A 20,827-nucleotide genomic window follows, 5' to 3' on the forward strand; every position below is an offset into this window, starting at 1 on the left:
GGAATTCATTCATTCCCCACCCCAAATATAGTCTGGCCCTCCACAAGGTTTGAGGGACAGTGGACCGGCCCCCTGCTGAAAAAGTTTGCTGACCCCTGGTCTAGAGCATTTCAGTTCAGAGTTCTGTCACCCATTTCTGCATATTGTAGAGCACGTGTGGGAATGCTGTGGCCCTTCAAATCTTGCTCGACCATGGCTTTCTTCTTCCCTGACAATTGGCTGTGCAATCTCACACCTCTAGGAATTGGAATCCAACAACATATGGAGGGTCACAGCTTCCCCATCCCTGATGTAGAGAAGGACTCCCAGCCAAGAACAAGGACTCTCCAATTGTCACTCAGCAGTAGACATGGCTCCTTGTCCCAAGCCAAGCAAGGAAAGAATAGGGATATGGCACCATTCAGGCTTCTTCCTAGCTTTTCCTAGACTGTTCCTGCTGGGAACAAGGAATAATGTTATCTGCTGGGTAACCATGGAAAGAGTCTTTGGCTCGGTGAAGAGACATTTAAAATGTATCCAGCAGAAGTTACAGGAGCAACATTGGGGTAGTTGAAAGGAGGATGCGTAGTTGGGGCATAGAAGGAAGGTCTGGGCACATTCAAGAAAGTATACTGGCTTGCTAACACCAATCCAAGGTGATAAAATCAGCATCTCCATTTTCACTGGCTGAGCCTGCAAGCAACCACTGCATCCTAGCACATTCCTAGGATGTCTAGAGTCCATGAGATGTACCGCTGGTCACTGTGGTGCTAGCTCCATAATACTTGCAATAATTTGCAGTAGCTACCACCCATGGTGCCCACCCATCATGGAGACACAAGTGGGGACCTCAACATGGCATGGTCCCAAATGAAGCTCAGAGTGAGGAAGAGGGCCAGCCAAGCCTGGGGCTGCTGTGTCACTGGCTGGAGAACTGAATAAAGTTCTGAGGCCAGTGGATGGGAGGTTGCAGATCCTGAGTCAGAACTCTCACTGAGCTTCTTCTGAGCTAGACCTGGTAGAAGAGTCAAGTGTCTCCCATACTTCCCATGCTGTGGTACCTGGATCAGGCTCCTGATGGTCCGAGCCTGGTGGTCGAGTCTGGGCCCTCATAGATGTTTTCCCCCTGAGCCTGACTTCCTGGCTTCCATTAGCATGTCTGCATAATGACACTGGGCAAACACAAGGCAGGAGGGCACTGAAAGGCAAAGTAATCATCACCTTCAGGCTGGGGAATCAACACTTTAAGATCCACATGCCCCATGGCAGCAGAGCTTGGGAAGAGTGGATTGGAGACCTTAGGCCGTTTCTCTTTGTTGGAGGAACTTGAGCACTTGAGGCCTGCCTTGCCAGAAGGCGGCAGCCCTGCAGATCAAAACATGATGTGCAGATAGAACTCTGTGCAAACAATGGTTTCTCCAGTCATTTCAGTGTCGGGTAAAGCTCTGCATTTACAAACACAGTTAAGCACCTTTAAGTCCCATTGATTCCCAATGTCATAAACATTTAAATCGTGAAGGCTTTGAAAAGGTCATTATGTATTTAAAGTAACGAGTTTGAAAGTTGATCATTACAGCTTTGGGAAAGGCTCTTATTATTGTACACTGATAACACTTGCTTTTAGAGACTCGGATTCCCCCAAGCTTTTTTCCAGTTCTTTCCAAGGGCAGGCATTGAAATAACATTCACTTCTAAAGGAAGTGACTGTGTGGCTTACCATGGTTTTATCTTACGAGGAAGAAATTCTATTTTAGATTAGCCAGAGTTTAGTATAGGGTAGTGTAGGGGTGGCTCATCTGTGGCCTTCCAGATGTTGATGGCTAGTCTAATAACATCTGGAGAGCCATAGGTTAGTCATCCTTGTTTTAATGGTGTGCCTGAATTCTAAATATTAGTTAATCTTAACTATGATTGGTGAAAATAAGCCAGCTTCATAACTCGTAATTTGGTATTGGCTTATTTACACTAAACATTGATGTTAAAGGACATTACTAACAGTTTCATGCTTTTCAAGGGGTTTACCCGGTGCATCACTTAGTTGGATATACAGTGGTAACTCAGTTTTCTAATGTAATCCATTCCAGAAGATGGAAACGTTTGAAAACAGAAGCATGCATTTCCGGAAGCATTTATGTCTGGAAACATTATGGCACATCTGGCTTCCGAAAAGCAGTTACTTCCAGGTTTTCGGCGTTCAAAAGTCGAAACGTTCGACTCCCAAGACGTTCGAAAACTGAGGTACCATTGTAAACCCATGATCCTGGGCACAACTGTAATAGGAAGTCAAAGTTAACTGTTACTTCCATTTGTGCCATACTAGGAATGAAACGGGGACGCGCGTGGCGCTGTGGGTAAAACCTCAGCGCCTAGGACTTGCTGATCGCATGGTCGGCAGTTCGAATCCCTGCGGCGGGGTGCGCTCCCGTCGTTCGGTCCCAGCGCCTGCCAACCTAGCAGTTCGAAAGCACCCCTGGGTGCAAGTAGATAAATAGGGACCGCTTACCAGCGGGAAGGTAAACGGCGTTCCGTGTGCTGCGCTGGCTCGCCAGATGCAGCTTGTCACGCTGGCCACGTGACCCGGAAGTGTCTGCAGACAGCGCTGGCTCCCGGCCTATAGAGTGAGATGAGCGCACAACCCTGGAGTCTGGCAAGACTGGCCCGTACGGGCAGGGGTACCTTTACCTTTACCTAGGAATGAAACAGTATTGCAGACCAAACGCTGCTCAGTTACAGCAAACCAAGATAAGTCAGAAACCATGGTTTATTGTGAGTACAAAGGCAGCTGTTATGTTTGATAAGAGTGCAAAAACATTTTGGGCTCAATAATTGCCTTAATATTTGTGCTTGCTCAACCAAGTAGTGTTGTTATGGTCAGTTGAAGAAATAATGCATGTGCTATTAGAAAAAAAGGAACAAACATTTATTTAGCAGATAAAACCAGATCAGTCTGTTTATCCGCCTATAATGAGCTTGTTAAAGTCAATTGGTCAAGAATACGTATGGAGCTTTCTAAAACTCATCTTATTAATGTCACTTCCATTACCCAGCTTTGAAATTTCTTTTCTTGGGTTTGGTTCACATAATTATTAACTGCAAAACCTGTAAATTCAGTGTAAAAACTATATAGATCCAAAGAAAGCTGCAGGATACTTGCCTTGCATGCAAAATGATGTGTGACATGTGTTCTGTGAACTGGGCAGGCAATGGCTTTGTGAACTGGTCCTATGAGTTCCACTGATATCTCTCTCTCTCTCTCTCTCTCTCTCTCTCTCTCTCTCATCTGAACTCTCTGACACTCCAGAAATATTAGTTGTAGGATTGCTAAAGCCAGTGTTGATGCTGCCAAGGCTAATTCATATCTACTATATATTTTGAAAATGTGTTTGTTGACTTTGCATTTGGACATCTCTTAAGATGTCCACACCTTGCATGGTGGTCCCTGAGTTCATGGAGCAAGTTTTTGTCTGTTTGGATACAGTTGGCTGTCATTTTGGATCAATATGATGGACTGACCTTTTCAAAACTGCACCACTTATAACCACATTTTGCATGATTCTTCCTGAGATCAAGGAGCGGGTTTTCCTTTATGTTTATATACAACTGGATGCCATTTTTAATCAAGATGGTGAACAGAATTTTCAAACGGTGGCAATTTTTTTGTTTCTTAGAATTCCTATGCAACACCCAGGCATGAGGCTGCTTGTTTTTCATTTAAAACATTTGTATATAATCTGTTTAAGTATTTAACCACACCACATACCGGTACATTACCTTGGTGTGATCTGCACAACCACTGCTGTAAGAAGAGGGCAGAGCTGAGGCTGAGAGAATAGCGGAGTTTGCACAAGGCCACTAAGTGAATTCATGGCAGATGGAAGATTCAACTCAGAAACTTCATAAATAATCCCCTTAGCAAATATACTGTATCTGATGTTACAAATCATTTCACTCCAAAGGAAATTTGGGGGAGGGGTGTCATGAGAGGACTATGAAGTTCAGATAAGTAACCAGACATTTTTTTAAGTGCTCAATATACAGAAATGCATGTTTGGGGGGGGGGAATGTTGAGTCAAATAGTGAACCCACTTGTCAGTCCAGTGTATGCCCAGAGTTCACTGTTCAAGCTTGGGCTTCCCTATTCAGTTCACTCTGCTTGATTAGGCGTGATTAGCCAGCAATGCTTGGATCTGAGTATTTTGGAGTGCAGAAAGATGCCGTGTATTGAATCAGACCAGAGATCCATTATGACCAATGCTATGTTCTCTGCTTAGACTAGCAGCAGTTCTCCAAGGTCTCAGGCAGAATTTCCCCCCATCACTTGCTACCTGATTCTCTTTGAAATGGGTTATTTGGAGGCTCTTGCTGGCCGTGTTCAGGATGCCTGGATATTAATTCCTCAGAGCTTGTGACTGCACAGGCATCCATTTCTCATCTGCCTAAACATGGGTCATGAGTGATCTCTAATAGGTGATGCAACCTTAAGCATATCAGAGACAAATGATGGATTGCCAGATACTGTATATATTTATGTTATTTAGGCTTCCATCTATGAATTTCAGTCAAATAGTCATTCTTGTTAATCCACATCAGGCACACAATTGAAGATATATTAGACTGGACCTCACATTTCTTCTTTTCTTTTTGTTAATTTTACTCTTTAAACGCCTACTAATGTTTATCCATAAGTTTCTCCTTCACTTTCTAAGATGCTGCTTAAAATATTAATACATTAGTCAGCTCAAATCTTGTAAGCTCTTAAATTACTTCAATGCAACCCTCAATTTAAATTTGCTGACACATTTAACCTCCAGAGTGGTTAGATAAATGGATGCTGAGTGCAAAATATATCTCACGGAATACGACATTTGCCTCTTGAAAAGCTTTGTGATAAATACCAGTTGCGAACGTGCTCCGGTTATGAGGGTCCTGCAGGATAATGGTAAATCGCACATCACAGGATGCACGGAATGCCATTTTAAGCAATATTCTGATGCTAAAAATAATGGGAGTCGATCCAAAAAGCTGCATGGAGAGCATGCAGCAGTGTCAAGGGTGTGGAATCGGTGACCTTCCAAATGCTGGTGAATGCCATTGGCCGTGTTGGCTAGGGCCGATAGAAGACCAATAACACCTGGAAGGCCACAGACTCCACACCCTTCCATAGGGCTCCTATGCTATCTTTGGCCCCTTCAAAGCCAGATGGCAAACTTTAGAAGCAGCCTCCAAGACAGCCAAGGACGTCTGTGGTGGGAAACACTGGGCACCTGGGCAAACGTTGAAGTTCTTTCTGTTTGACTTAGCTGTTCATTCAAATAGATTCCAAGTGCAAAACATGATGTCACGTGGCTGATAAAGTACGAGAAACTATACACTGACTGGGAGGATCAAAGGTTGAAACTCACTTCTGATTATCTTTCCTAGATAAGCTGAGAGTTTGGCACATCCTGTTACTTCCAGAATATTTGAGAACATTTGAACCCTGGTCTCCCAGGCCCTAGTCTGACATTCTAACCACAACCCCACACGCACTTAGAAAAACCAGTGCATTTAGAAATGCAGCCATGGTGTCTGGGACTGAAGGGAGTTCTGATCTATAACTTCATGAAAGCACCAGGCTAGCGAAGGCTGTATAACTGAATGCATGCTGCGTTTTAATGATGAATGGACAGGCCTTTGGAAAAACAAAACAACCCCCCTTGGTCTTGTGAATTGGCGCAGATGGGACTTGTTACCCTTTTTGGCCTGTGATATACAGATGCCATCTATAGTAAGGATGAACACTGAAAGTTCCATGCAGTGGCTTTCAAAAAGGATTTGACTAGCTTCCTTGCAGGGACATCTACATGGAAAGGAAACTAATTATTCAAAGGATGGAGGAGTAAATTACTGTCATGGTTTATTAAACACTAGCTAAAAGTTGGCAGAGTCAATTTTCAACTTGGCCTGAAGCGTGTGTGCTGGGGTCCAGTGCTGCTGGATGCATCTATTAATTATCAGGCAAAGCAGGGGATAGCCATTCAGGTGCCAGCATCTGGATGGAGTGGTACAAAGCTATTAAGGTGGGCAGACTTGGTGCGTGTCTGTGAACCCATTGGGAAAAAATTGAACAAAGGTATCTCATTGGGCTTGTAGATGAAGGTAAGAAAACTCATAAAACATGAGCAGTGCAATTCTATGCATGTTTACTCAGAAGAAGAAGAAGAAATCTCATTGTGTTCAGTGGAGCTTATTGTCATGGTAAGTGTACACAGGATTGTGGCCTTAGGCCATCCTTCCCCATCCTGGTACCCTCTAGATATTTTTGATTACAATTTACCATTGGTTACGCTGGCTGAGGCTGATGGATATGGTAAGCTAAAACATCTGGACGGCATCAGGTTGGGGAAGACAGGTAGTGCAGAAGAGGGAAAATTCAGCAGACATGGCTTGCATGACAAGCTACACCAGCTGAAATCCCCTCTTCTGCACAACTATGAAAGGTGTTGGAGCCCGGGCCACCCCACGCCTTAGGCCAGGGGTAGAAAATGTGGTGTCCTCCAGATGTTGTGGGGGTATAACTCAACTCCAGCCAGCGAGGTAATTGGTCATGAAGGGAGTTGTACTATGGCAACATCTAGAAGATACTATGTTGGCAAGACTTCCTGGAGATGCGATAAATTGACTGTGTCCAAATTGTTACCAAAAAGGAGCAATGCAGCAGCGAGCAGCAGCTTCTTCAGCTGCAGGTGGCTGGAAAGCCAAACAGGATGTTGATGTTTGTGACTGTTGCCATGGGAAGAAAGGGGCAGTCCATTCACTGTACTGAGCACCGGACGTTAGCTCAGTGTGTCATCTGACCTGTACTGGAAGTACATGGGAGGAGTTATATTCTCTCTGCTGTTGATGTAAAGAGAGTGCAGACATGTTTATCTGTACTGCTGCAAAAGACAGAAATAAAAGCATGTAAATACATTTCTGTCTGTCTCTTTCCCCTCCCTGGGGATAGCAGGGAGGAGAGTGAAGGAGTGGTGTGTTCTTCTCACATCTGGGAAGGATCGCCGATTACAGACCTCGCCTGTTTTCCTGCCGGGAGTCGCAGGGGGAGGTCAGTGGGGAATTCAGCCGGTGCCTGGAGAGTGGCACATTCCTCTGACTAGGCTCGGATTCCAACACAAATTACAGCTAAAGTTATTCACTTTCAAATGTGATTGCTGTTAATGGGAGAAACATATATTTATGTAACAGTAGCCTTGTCTGGGTGCTCTCCCTCAGAGGCAGAGAGCAGGGTGTCTGCTGGCCTTGCTCTGCTGGATGTGCCATCCAGCCCCACTGTCCCCATGTTGGGGGAGGGATGCTTGTGTGTGTGTGAACCCTGTTCTACTGTGTGTGGCAGGGGCGGGCAGCAGTGTTAGGGGCAGAGGCCAAGCACCCACAGCAAAAGTTTTGTGGGTACCCCGCTCTGGAGTTGGCGCATGGGTCCGAGTGGTTTATTGTTTTCCCCAGGAAATCCTGCTGAATTGGAGCAAACATTTTGCAGAAAACTTGATTGGCGTTTGCTCCAATTCGGTGGTAAAGAGTGAGTTTTCTCAGGGGGAAGCAGAAGTGTGGCTGAGCCCTACAATGGATCTACTTTCATTATTTGTGAAGCAGGCAACACACTCTGAGGTTTGTGAGTTGAATTGCTGATTAAGAGCTGAAGTGAAGGGCACTCTGCTTTTGTCCTCCCACTCAATTAGTATTTTTCAACCATTATTTAAAGGGCACTAGCTTGTTAATATCAACAAGAGTGTAGAGATGTGAACAAGCTTCCCCTCCATATCAGCAGTCTAAAACCCCTTCACTTTTCACTGATATGGATGGGATAGATAGCTCTCTTTCCTTTGTCTCCATATTTCTTCCTTCAAGTAAGGGCATTTGCGCAACAGAATATCATTATTAAATTATGTGTTCCACCAGGCTAGTGGTTTTCCCAATTAACCGGTACAATACTCATAATCCCTCTGATTAACCAATTTAAGCTTCTTATCCTAATGACACATGGCTCTGGTTATTATTCAGGGCCTAATTTCAGTCAGATTCTGATGGTTATCCTGTTGTATGCAATCACTTGATCAAATAGCTGATATGAGACTGACAGGAGCTAAAACTATGGCCCTGGATATTTCAGGGGTACATTTCTTTGAGTTCGTTGCAGTTTGACATTGCTGACTGCAGAGTTTTGTGGAATGCACAATTAGCAAGAAATGTTATCTGAAGTTGACTTGTGATGGTGACCTTTCCTTCTTGATATTAATGCACAAAGATCTATGATCTTATAAAAACTTCTCATTAGGCAGTATGATTCAACACTTCCATTAGAAAGCTACGTAAGAGTGAACCTTAGTTTTGACTTATTTTATATACTGGCCGGGTGTGGGGGAGGAGCCACATTAAATAGTGTTAGAGAAGCTATGCACTAACTTGATTTAGGCCAGGGGTGGGAAACTTTTCTGCCCATGGGCCAAATTCCCTTCTGGGAAACCCTTCTTGTTTACAACTTACCTGTATCCTGATGGCTCTGGGGGAACCAGGTGCTTGCTTTGGTTGTAGCCATATGCATGTTAAAACACCCAGTTTTTCCCAGTTATAAAGTGGCACATCTAAAAGTAGCCAGCAGTTCAGCGATGAGGTTTGGATGCAACAGTGAACTATGCTCCTACCCTCTCCTTCTCCAACATGGCTGCAAGATTGGAAGTATTCACTTCTGCTTTCAGTTCATCATGGTTAATAGGCGTATTCAGATATTCACCAAAATGCAGAGTTATTGAAAGTGTGCACAGGGAAAGGGGTATGTACGCAAGCTCTGCCTCCATGCCCAACCTTCTCGATGTTGCATGGTGAAGATCTGCAGGAGGCTCTGTCTCATGTTTGCTTGAATGCAGCTGGGGGGCTTTGCTTTAACAGGATCTCCAATCACACAGAGAATCCAACTCACCTTCAAGTGAATGCGACTAGAAGCCCTCTGCTGAATTTTCCTATGTAAAACAAGTAAGACTTCAGATTGAGCAGCGGGTGGAGCATCTGCATTATGTCTGACTCCAGAACTGTGGTTCACCTTAATTCTGCTTTGCAGTCCTCATCTACATGCTTTGGCCCAAGACAGTATGGCAGAGTGTCAGAGATTATGGGAGATGTAGTTCAAAACATCTGAAGGGAACCAGGTTGGGAAAGGGTAGTTTAGAGAAAGAAGCCAATTACAGTTTGAAGTTGGCTTGTTTCTCTAAATCATTGTTAAGACACACCACAGTTTGTCTGGATTTAGACATGACAATAAATTGTGGTTAATTAAAAGTAGAAGCAACAGTTTCAATTGTCTTGTGGCTGTGCTAGAGGAGAGGGGATCTCACAAGCCCAAGGCTCATTTATCTTAATGTTTAACCTTAATTTAGCATTACATCTGAATAAGGCCACTCTAGCATAGTCACTGAAGAGTCATACTGAGATGTATGGTAGCCAAAACCAGTGTCTTAACCACATCTCCAGGCAGCTACTTGCTCAAGATGTTAATGATTCTCTGAAAAAATACATCTCATTCATCCGACTGCAAATTAATATCTAGATCCATTCCACCTGAGATGCAGAGATACTGGCCTCTTTTGTGTCTCAATCTGTAGTAATTGAATTGTTTTGTTTCTGATGTTGTACTGACCAAGACTTCCTTGAGCAAAAGCAAACAGAGTTTTGTATAGTTTAAAATAATTTAAACCGGAGTGTGATGGATCTCTCACACAGAGACTCTCACCGGCTAGCAAATTAGATTAGAAATGTAGAATCAGCCCAGAACTGTATGATTCCCCTGTAATCCCTTCTCTTAACTTTCTAGTACATTACCCAATAGAACAATAGGGATCCATAATACCTAAATGTGAATTTTATATTTCTAGGTACATTCTAAACATTCCTTAGACATTTACCAGAGAATTCTTAATGGGAAAATAAATAATGGCAGTAGTACACATGAAAAGAATCTCAGAATTGCAGCTGACCACAAGCTGAACATGAGTCAGCAGTGTGACATGGCTGCAAAACAATTGCTAATGCTATTTTTTTTTGCTGTTTTATTAGAACTATTGTTTCCAAGTCACAAGAAATAATAGTTCCACTTTATTCTGTACTATTGAGGCTCATCTGGAAAATAGCATGCAGACACAGAAGAATTGGAATGGGTTCAGACGACAGCAATGAAAATGGCCAGGGGATATGGAAAACAAAACAAGTTATATGATTATAGGTTGAAGGAACTATGTTAAGCCTGGAAGAGACGGTTGCTGGGGCAATATAACATTCTTCGGATACCTGAGGGGCTGTAACACAGTTGCACAGAGATGCCTGCTCTCTTGTGCCTCAAGTTGCAGCTGTGTTTTCTGTATTTGGGAATCTTATAGCTGTCAGTACACTTGGAGAGCAATGGATGAGCTTCACCTTGGGAAAACCACTTTCATGACCATGTTGTCTCCCCTGACAGGGGAACATAGATCTAATGGCCTTGGTGTTAAGAACCTCAAAGCACGGTCGGGATCAGGCTTGGATTGGTAGGATCAGACAGTAGGAAGAAACATAGGGAAGGAAGGAGTTTGGAATTGTGGGAACCTGGGTGAGGTGATCTTTCCTTTTTGCCCTGACTTCAGCTACATTAGAAGGGGAAGCAGGGCTGCTGTCTCTCCTATCTGACCCTCCTGCGATTGAGGAGCCATAGATGAGGCTAGGGAAGGCTTTGATCAGCTGATGGGGGAGCCTGAACAGGAAATGGTGGTGTCTGAACAGAAGGGTGCAGTTTTGTTGCCTAGATCTGGATGCTGCCTTCGCAGGACCTCCCCACCCCCATGGAGTACACACTTGCAAACTCAATATTCCCATAAGGCAAGAGCCTTGTGAGTGAGCGTCCCATGCCTCATCTTTAAAAGCTTGGCAGGAATGGTGCAGAAACTTGTTGGGCCATCTTTTGTCACTTCTGTCCAGTTCTGAACTTCTTGCCCTGCTCCTGAACTGCTGAGTTATGACTCCTGGGCCCTATGTCAACTGTTGAGCTTGTACTGCTATTTCCCTAAAGCCACTTGCTTGTATATTTTGGGTGGGAAACAGAGCGCTTAAGTTATAGGACGGTAGATTTTGGTTGAACATTAAGAAAACCTTCAAATTGTTTGACAGTGGAACCGATTTCCTGTGTGTGTTCTCTTACTTACTGGAGGTCTTCAACCAGAGGCTGGACAGCCATCTGTTAGGGATGCTGTAGCTCCAAATTCCCTCTATTGAGCAGTGAGTTGGTCCAGATGGCATGCAAGTCTCCCTCTAATGCGATGATCCTAATGGCAGCCGAACTTCCTCCAGGGAACACCAGCTTTCTGTCGTAGCATTACTGTGCATTGCAGAGGATTCTGGAAAATGCTCTAAGGCACACTTGGTTTATGCAAGGCCCATTTGTGGAACCTACAACATAGCTAACTCTCTCTTGCAGCTGCATGTCACAGGGGAAGATGAATAGTGATGGACAACTTGTGTTTCAGTTCAGCTGCAGTTAGCCCTCTTTGTTTTCGTCATTTTCCCCTGACATGTACAAAGGAGTGAGTATTCAGGGGTTAAATGTCTCCCAATGACTTGTGATACATCCACCATGCACAGTACATTTGGCAAACTATCCCTGGAGTTGGCAAAAGGGTACACGCATGTGGCTGCCTCTTCCGATCTTGGTTATTTATGGAGTAAGGCAGTGCTTATGTTGGAAGCTGACCAGTGCACCATATGTGGTTTCATCCAGCAGCTCCTCTAGAGCTTCTCATCACTTTTCATGCAGTTTGTTAACCCAAAGCCACCTCTCTTACTCCCAGAATGAGTCAAGTCATCTCTTAGGAGCCAATTGACATATCACCCATTAGTGGAGATGGATGCATCTGGGCTAGCAATTTAATCTTTGATCTCCAGATAGCTCTTGTGTCTCATAGATTTTGCTGGCGGGGAGAAGTCCCAAATATACATGTTACATTAGAAGAATACAGGAATAGGACACAACTGTATTTGTCTCTTGCAAACAGGGAACTCTTCCAGTTTCTTGATCAGGAGCTGCAATTTTGCTTGTTTTTTTATGATGTAGCTGTCACTCATTAGCCTCTGAAGCATGGGACACAGAAAACCACCACACACTCAAGTAACTTAAAACAACAGATGGGAGAACTCACATAGGGCAATGAAGAAGCCAGGAGGGCATACCTGGCAGCAGCCAAACAACTAGCCCATAAAGCAAACTACTAAGACACAGTGACTTGTATAGGGTGGGTAAGTGGTAGCAAGACCTTTTGCATTGTCAGGGGAAGGAAGAAAGACATGTTTCTCATTTATTCAAATTCTGCTCTCTCAATAACATTGCAACCAAATACAAGTAGCCCCAAGTAAGGGTAGTGCATTAATCTTCATCTCCTCCATCCATGTAAACACAACATTAATTCCAAAGAAATAACGAAAATAATAATAATAATAACAAAATGTCCAGTGTCTGGTTTTGTGTGTGTTTCTATGTGTTGCTTGTTCGCACTCCTTGCCTACCCTCACCAAGTATTCCTACATGTAATAGTGGCTGTGAATTGAATCAGTTTCCATCCAAACAAAAGCCGTCAATATTTCCTGCTTCTCCCTACCTCAAATGGGGAGCTATTTCCTTTTAGCTCCTAATAAACTCCTTTACTGAAGCAATCTCTCAAGAGTCTGTAGCGCCCCATGGCTACTGAAGCTAAACTTGCTTGCTCCGTGACAACGTCCACTTACAGCCAAAGGTACAGAGTCTTTTTTGCAAGCAGGTGTGCTGTGGAAGAGCCAATGGTCTGCGATTTTCCCTAATAATAATAATAATAATAATAAAATGACCTGTATGTATGCCAACACTAATACTTAAACTTCTTTTTTTTTTGAAAAATAACTCCCACCCCACCAATGGTAGTCAGAAATCCACTTTGGCCACTTGTTTCATGAAAGGTGCATGAAAAAGCTCTCAAGTGGAAGCAGAGCTTAAACAGTGCGGTAAAAGCACAGACCTTCCGGCATGAATGGCCAGAGCTGGAGATGAACATGGAGTGCAAAAGGGTGCAATTTGGATTTAAAGGAAGGTAGATGGCCAGAGTAGGTGGCAGCAGTGAGGAGCTGGAGGAGAGTCCATCGTTGCAGCATTAGAGAAAAATGACTGTGTGATGCCACAGAAATGCTTACACAGTAATACTGCGTATATTCAATATATAATAAACCACAAATCCTGTTATGTTAGATATAGCTCCCCTTCATCTGACAGGCAGAATTTGGTTCATCCTGCTCTATAGCATTCTTCTGTGGGTAGACAACAGCTGTTTTACAGATGCAAATTCAGTTTCTAGAAGGGACTTTCCCCCCTGTTTTGTTTTAATTCACCGGACAGTGACCTGAAGATCTTCCTTTACATATTTTTTAAAAATGTGGAATTATTAAATAGCAACATGAAAGCCTATATTTCAAAGAAGATCGTTTTTGTTTTTTTGCTGTGCGATTTTAAGAACAAATGCCCACTCCCTCCACTGTTCCTGCCACCCTGGGTGCTGCCCATAGATGCAGGCACTGCTGTTCTCTGCACATTTACCCACTAAAGGCCTTAGAGAGGCAGGTGGGTGGCAGCTCATGAGCACAGTCTGGAGAGATCTTGTTCCAAATCTCTACGGTTAGAACTGCTTGATGCGTTTTTCCTTTTTTTAAAAAAAACAAATCCCCAAAACAAAGGTGTCTCTCAGTTCCAGGCTAAAAGACTGGGCCGCACACATTCAATGGCTCCTCCTTTCAGTCTCTGTTTTCCACAGCAGTCCAAGTGGTGCTAGCTGTTGTTCTCTGCCGTGAGATATTTCAGCGCTGCAAAGCCATAGCGACGTGACATATCCTGCTGGAACTCTTCCTTGAGGGTCTTGAGACAGATACGGTATTGCTTGTTTGAGCGGAATTTGGTGATGTCAAAGCTGGGAGCATGCGGCATGTGGATCATGTAGGCGTTGGGCAGCACCGTGAATTCATACTCCTGAGAACACAGACAAAATAATAATAATAATAATAATAATAATAATAATGATGATGTTTTTTTATACCCCGCCCTCCCTGGCCAGAGCCAGGCTCAGGGCAGCTAACACCAGTAAAATTACAGTAAAAACATAATTGGGGGGGGGCAATTTAAAATACAGGTTAAAATGCAATTTAAAATGCCTCCTTTTTTACTAAAAGGATAAAAAAGTGGGTTTCCAGGTGGAAAAATCAAAGTTAGAGACAGAATTGTTAGAACCCAATGCTAAGATATTATCAAGAATGTACAATTTGCTGTTGAAATGGAACACTGAGGAAGAAACGGTAAAATCTGCTATGATAAAATGGGCACAAGATATAGGATATAACATTATGTTTGCTGACTGGGAGAAGTTGTGGACCACCGGGATTAAATTTACGGCATGTAATGCCTTAAGAGAGAATATTATGAAAATGATGTATAGGTGGTACATGACCCCAGTCAAGCTTGCAAAAATATATCATTTGCCCGATAACAAATGTTGGAAATGTAAAGAAACAGAAGGTACATTCTTTCACCTTTGGTGGACGTGCCCAAGGATTAAGGCTTTCTGGGAGATGATATATAATGAACTAAAAAAGGTACTTAAGTACACCTTTCCTAAGAAACCAGAGGCCTTTCTCCTGGGCATAGTCGGCCAATTGGTGTTAAAGAAGGATAGAATCTTTTTTATGTATGCAACAGCAGCAGCAAGAATACTCATCGCAAAGCATTGGAAGACACAAGATCTACCCACTCTGGAAGAATGGCAGATACAAGTAATGGAATATATGGAGATGGCGGAAATGACTGGCAGAATCCGAGACCAGGGAGAAGAGTCGGTGGAAGAAGATTGGAAGAAATTTAAAATTTACTTACAGAAATATTGTAAATTTTTTGAATGCTAATGGCATTGAAATGAATTGAAGGGGTTCTAGCAACGAGGCTAAAAATAAGATTGGATGGATAATTAGACAAATTAATTGGATATGAATTTGCTGAATTAATTTTTAACAGGGATACAAAAAAGGGAGATGTGAGGAAGTCAAGAAAATAAGTGAATCAAAGATGAGAAGTAAAAAGAGAGATTTTTGTGGGGGGGTTTTGTTTTTTTTAAAATGTGTTTTTCCTTTTCTTTTTTGAAACTATTTTTCTTTTTTATGTATTTTATAACTTTGTATTTTTGTGTATTTGTTTTTCTTTTTCTTGTTTGTTGTCATCTCTAAAACTTAATAAAAAATATTTATTAAAAAAAGAAAAGAAAAAAAATGCAATTTAAAATGCAGCCTCATTTAAAAAGTAGCCCATAGATCAAAACCATAAGTGGAGGGAAACATAAGGGTCAGACTGAGTCCAAACCAAAGGCCAGGTGGAACAGCTCTGTCTTGTAGGCCCTGTGGAAAGATGTCAAGTCCCGCAGGGCCCTAGTCTCTTGTGACAGAGCATTCCACCAAGTTAGGGCCAGCACTGAAAAGGCCCTGGCCCTAGTTGAGACCAATCTAACCACCTTGCGACCTCCAAAATGTTGTCATTTGTGGATCTTAAGGTCCTCCGCGGGGCATACCAGGAGAGGCGGTCCTGTAGGTACGTGGGTCCTAGGCCGCATAGGGCTTTAAAGGTCAAAACCAGCACCTTAAATCTGACCCTGTACTCCACTGGGAGCCAGTGCAGTTGGTAAAGCACTGGATGAATGTGATCCCGCAGCTAGGGCCCCGTAAGGATCCTCACCGCGGCATTCTGCATCCACTGGAGTTTCTGGGTCAGCTTCAAGGGCAGCCCCGCGTAGAGCAAGTTACAATAATCAAGCCTGGAGTTGACCGTCACATGGATTAAGAGTGAGCATCATAGCCAAGGTCTCTGAAATAACCCTCTTCGTTCCTCGCTTCCTATCCTGACACATAAACACACACACACACACACACACACACCAGGGTCTTCAGTAGCGCAGCTGCCCTGAAGCTGAACGTTGGAAGATTCAGGACAGACAAAACGAAGCACTTCTTCACACAGCATATGATTAAATTATGGAATCTGCTCCCAAAAGACACAGTGGTGGTCACCAACTTGGATGGCTTTCAAAGAAACTTAGATTCATAGAGGAGAAGGCTATCCATGGCTAACAACAATGATGGCTAGACTCTTCCTCCACTGTTGGAGGGAGTATGGATACCAGGAGGGGAGAGTGTGCAGTTGCACTCAGTTCCTGCTTGTGCGCTTCCTATAGGCATCTGGTCAGCCACCGTGAAAACAGAAACCTCCCGATTCAGCAGGCTGTTTTATGACATTGTTATGCTATAATTATAGAGTGGAGCTGATACAGATGCAATGCTGGTTTTACTTTAGTTTAGCACAGGGGTTGTCAGCCTGGTCCCTACCGCCCACTGGTGAGTGTTTCAGGATTCCAGGTGGGCAGTAGGGGGTTTCATGGCACAAGCTGAATCCTCCTTCCATCGAGCACTGGTGGGTGGTAAGGAAGTTTTACCATCAGTAAAGATGCATTAGTGGGTGGTAGGGATAAGGTTGACTACTCCTGGTTTAGCATTATATCTGCTCCCAATTTAAGCATGCGGATTGACTGTTCAGGATTCCCATCTTAATCAAGACTCTATAAACTATATGCTGGGCTGTGCATATTCTGCAATAAAAACAAGTTCATACCACAGCTGCACGAAATCCTGCAACTCGTATTAGGCTGTTCTGTCAGTATGCTTTTTATTATGTTTTTATTATGCTATACATTGTTCCCCGATCAAGGATTCTGAGTTCAATCATTCTGGAAATTGTTGCTAAACCACCTGAATTACATCTAGCTTATCTACTCCAGGACATTGACTCTTATAGAACATTACAGGTTGCCAGATTCCTTATTTCAGTTCTTTCATATAAAAGACTTCATGGAATGCTGCATGACTACTAAAAATCTAGTAAACTCTATGCACCATCTTTATCTTCAAGGCCATAATACGGTACATCTGAATTATGCTTAATAATAATAATAATAATAATAATAATAATAATAATAGTATCTACCCCTCAGATTTAACTAAATAACTGCTGGTCCAACACTAGATGTTGTTTTTGGAATTAATTAATATTTTTATAATATACTTGCATATTTCCCCCGTGTAGCTCTTGTCTGTTGTCTGGTTGCTAAACTCCTATCGGATGAGTATAATTTGCCCCAATCCACACCATGACTCTCAGTTAATAACTTCAAAACCATGTGGATTGGATACAAGTGCACACCTGTTTACACATGCAGATGAGGATGTGTAGTTACACTGTGTATGCTGGTGTAAAACTAAGGTGAAGCCTGACAAAGGAAGGGTTGAAAGAGAGGAAGGAGGAAATGCACTTTCACAAGCCTGGTACCTGATTTGCAAACTATGGTTTTCTAAAAGCTAGCATTATGACCGCATAAAACTGCAAATGAAAGCATATGTGGGAATTCCCGTTTTGGAATCTTAGAGAATGCCAGAATAAAACTGTTAAGTTCTGCCCATTTCTTCTCTGTTTTTGGTACTGAAGTAGGAGGCAGCACATTTCTGAGCTGCATCCAAAGACATGGGGCATTAAATCTTGGGATTTTGCCATCACTAAAGAATGACAGCTGAAATGCTGCTCAAGTCACTCAGGGCTGCTATTTCAAAGAATTACAGCTTTGCAACCCAGGGCCACCTGAGCTGCTCACAAAAGCCTCCTCTCCACAGACAACTGAACCTCCAAATTAATTGCTCTGCATTTATTGCAGGGTCTGGGTGGAAGGGCTGGCATCTGAAAGGATCTGAAATCTGTGTTTACATCAAATGCACCAGCCTCCTAGTGAAACAGTACTAGCATAGCATTATAGAATTCTTAGTGGTGGGGTTCGTCCTCACTTATCACAGAAATTCAGAAAAAGGTATAGCCCCTTTCCCCATCACACTTGTTCTGCTCCTGCAACCCCAGGATTAATGTTGACCACCACAAAATAACGTGTAAATCCTTCCTTAAAATGTGCACCCAAACATTATTGATACATTACGGTAGACTGAAGAGAGGGAGCCTGTATCCTTCCAGCTGTAGTTGGACTTCAGCTACCATCAATCCATCAGTATTGCCAATGGCCAGGGATGATGGGAGTTGTAGTCCAGCAATTTCTGGAGGGCCACAGCTTCTCCACCCTGTACTATTAGTTCTGGTATTAAAAATGAGCAGTAATGTCTTTGTAGTATTTGGTCTGGATACATTGCACATGGCAAAGGTGAATCCATATGCTTAATCAATGTTCGTTTTCTTTTAATGATGAATTTATTATACACATATATGTTAGTTTACAGTCAGATCTACTTATTCCCAGCTCTGCTGGAGAATTTTGCAGCCTTTATGAAGATTAATGTCTCCTCCTGCATGAGGGCTATGGGCTTTAACTGTCATCAACATCCTCCTCGGCTGCCCTTTCATCCATCCTCTTTATTCAGCAGTGTTGCTGTTACACCTCATCAACCCCATCCTTTCTAGGAGCAGTTATTTCTCTCCATTGCTTATATATCTTATGGCAAGAAGAAAGCTCTTCATGATAAAAACCTCCACACCTTATATCTTAGGAATCTCAAGCTTAAACCCATTGAGAATTTTGGAGCCCATTCAAAGGCAAAGAATCTGCCTGTTCCTGGCCGATTTAGACTATGGATACTTCTACACAAGAGTCTTTTAGAGCTGCTGAAGTGTTCTTTCCTGCAATCCACCGGAAGAAAAAATATAAGTGCATCTTCAAAACATTTAATACAGTGTTATATTACCAGGCACTGTCCATTTCCATGGCCAAGGCCTTTTTGTAATGCATATGCCAATCAGCAAAAGTTCCCCACAACTTCAGTTAGAAGCTTCCTTCTTGCACCTTCTGCCTTGTGGTTCTCCAGATATTGTTGGACTACAGCTCCCGATATCCCTGACCACTGGCAATACTGGCAGGGACTAATGGAGTTAAGAGTCCAGCAACATCTGGAGGACCACAGGTTCCCTATTCCTAATCTAATTCCTTTCTGTTCAAGAGACATGGCATTAGTGATGAATTGTCCGTAACCTGACCTTTAATTAGGTAGTTCTTGAACTCCAATGGGGGACTTTAAGTATAGGTTTTATCTCATTTTTCTTTCCTTTTTTAAAAAGCAAAATAGCATCTTTTCATAATAATAAAGGTGACAATGAGGGCAGATCAGTAATTCAGTGCCTCATCAGGAACTAGAATTCACTAATTAAAAGGGATTTCATCAATAATAACACAGCACACTGAACTGGAAACAATTATAGACAGAAGCCACAAAGAGGAAGTTTCTAATTAAAGGCACAGTAGTCTTGGAAAAAAAAATCCAGTAATGTGATGATAGGCTACAGTGAACTGGCTGAATATGCAGTTGTGGGGAAATTGCATAAAGCAGGTCTGGAGAAAAGCAATAGAACAGAGAAAATCAGGAATGCAGTAAGTAGGCTGAGAACAACACTGTCAGAGTTGTCTATAAAAAGTGAGTAGACAGAGTTTGGCAAATCCAGGTAGCTGCAAAAAGGAGATGGTTAACCCCATGTGGAAGGTTTTCAATTCCTCTGTTGTTCTAGAGCAGCAGTTTTCTCCAAAAAGCTTCCTGAACCATAGTTCAGTGGTAGAGCAAAAAAGGTACATGCAAAATTCCCACATTGTTAATATCAGAAGCCTAAAGAGCCATGGTCAACTCGTATAGACAGTACTAAGTACTAGATGGACCAGTGGGGCTTGACTTAGTAGAATACATCTTTCTGTGCTCCTGCTACTTTTCCCAGGTATGGGCATAGAATGTAGAGTGGGAGCTCCAAGGTTGCCATGTGACTCCAGAAACAAACTTTCAAATATGCTGTGATTAAACAGAAGATGTGCCCTCGCTGACTAAATGACCAAATTGCCATCCAAGACAAAGACTCCTTGAACAAGGCTGTTACATGTCAACATTAGGAGGATAAATTTTGACAAGAAGGATGCTTAGGTAAAGGAAGTTCTCCTGTATTTAATAATAGGTCAGTTAGCAAAGCACAGGGCCTTATAGATTGACAGATTATGGAACAAGATGACATATTTACAGGCAAGATCAAAATTGACCTTCTCTGATAACAATCACCCAGGCTGGCAGAGATCTGAAACTGCTGAGGAATAGCAAGTGGGAAGGGAAGTAAAATAAATCATAAAACCAGGCCTGGGGTTTATAGGGGCCAGACTGATTTCAGGACCTGATAACCAAGGGCAGCATTAGCAGAAGTAAACATTTGTCACCTTGCAGTGTTTGGTGGAGAACCAGGTTGGCTTTTTGGAACCCACCATTCTTTACATTGCAACTTAAGAAATTCCCGTGTGGGATTTCCCAGTCTCCCTCTTCACTGGCTTCGGGAGCTTAAGCAGTAAAAAGCAAATAGCAGTAAAAAGAGAAGCAATCAAGAAAACTATCCCCTGACCTAGCTTGGCAAACTGCTTTGCCATGAGAGAAACACAGATGTTGCTTGTGGATCTGACCTCCAGCTTTAAAATGCTAGGTGCAAATTTAAATAAGGTGACTTGGAACATGTATGGTTTAACCCAACCCCCCCCCCCCCGCTTTTTTGGGCAAGTGGGAGGCGGGGAGTGACTGTCTGCACTATGCACTGCTTGGCACAAAAAAACAATTTTTGTTTGTGTGGAGGGTGCCTCTTTCTTTTTTTATTTTGGCGGGAGGTTAATTCCTCTCCCCAAATAACAACTTTTACACTGTAAAGAGAATTAAGATGAAAATTTAGTGCAGCATTATTCTT

At 42.8% G+C, this 20,827-nt stretch overlaps 2 protein-coding genes across 2 annotated transcripts in view; one reads left to right on the top strand and one right to left on the bottom strand.

Annotated features, from left to right (window-relative positions):
* LOC309351705 (putative CENPB DNA-binding domain-containing protein 1) overlaps window positions 1–15,064 on the top strand; it is a 42,331-nt gene extending 27,267 nt beyond the window's left edge. The window contains exon 4 of the mRNA XM_081879534.1: window positions 14,561–15,064. The gene's annotated coding sequence lies outside the window, so the exon portion shown is untranslated. The remainder of the gene's footprint in view (window positions 1–14,560) is intronic.
* LARGE1 (LARGE xylosyl- and glucuronyltransferase 1) overlaps window positions 12,313–20,827 on the bottom strand; it is a 328,203-nt gene continuing 319,688 nt past the window's right edge. The window contains exon 15 of the mRNA XM_081879465.1: window positions 12,313–14,017. Coding sequence (XP_081735591.1) covers window positions 13,820–14,017 — 198 coding nt within the window. The 3' untranslated portion in view covers window positions 12,313–13,819. The remainder of the gene's footprint in view (window positions 14,018–20,827) is intronic.

Source organism: Podarcis erhardii (assembly GCF_964252035.2).
Source record: "Podarcis erhardii genome assembly, chromosome: 10".
Taxonomy (NCBI): domain Eukaryota; kingdom Metazoa; phylum Chordata; class Lepidosauria; order Squamata; family Lacertidae; genus Podarcis; species Podarcis erhardii.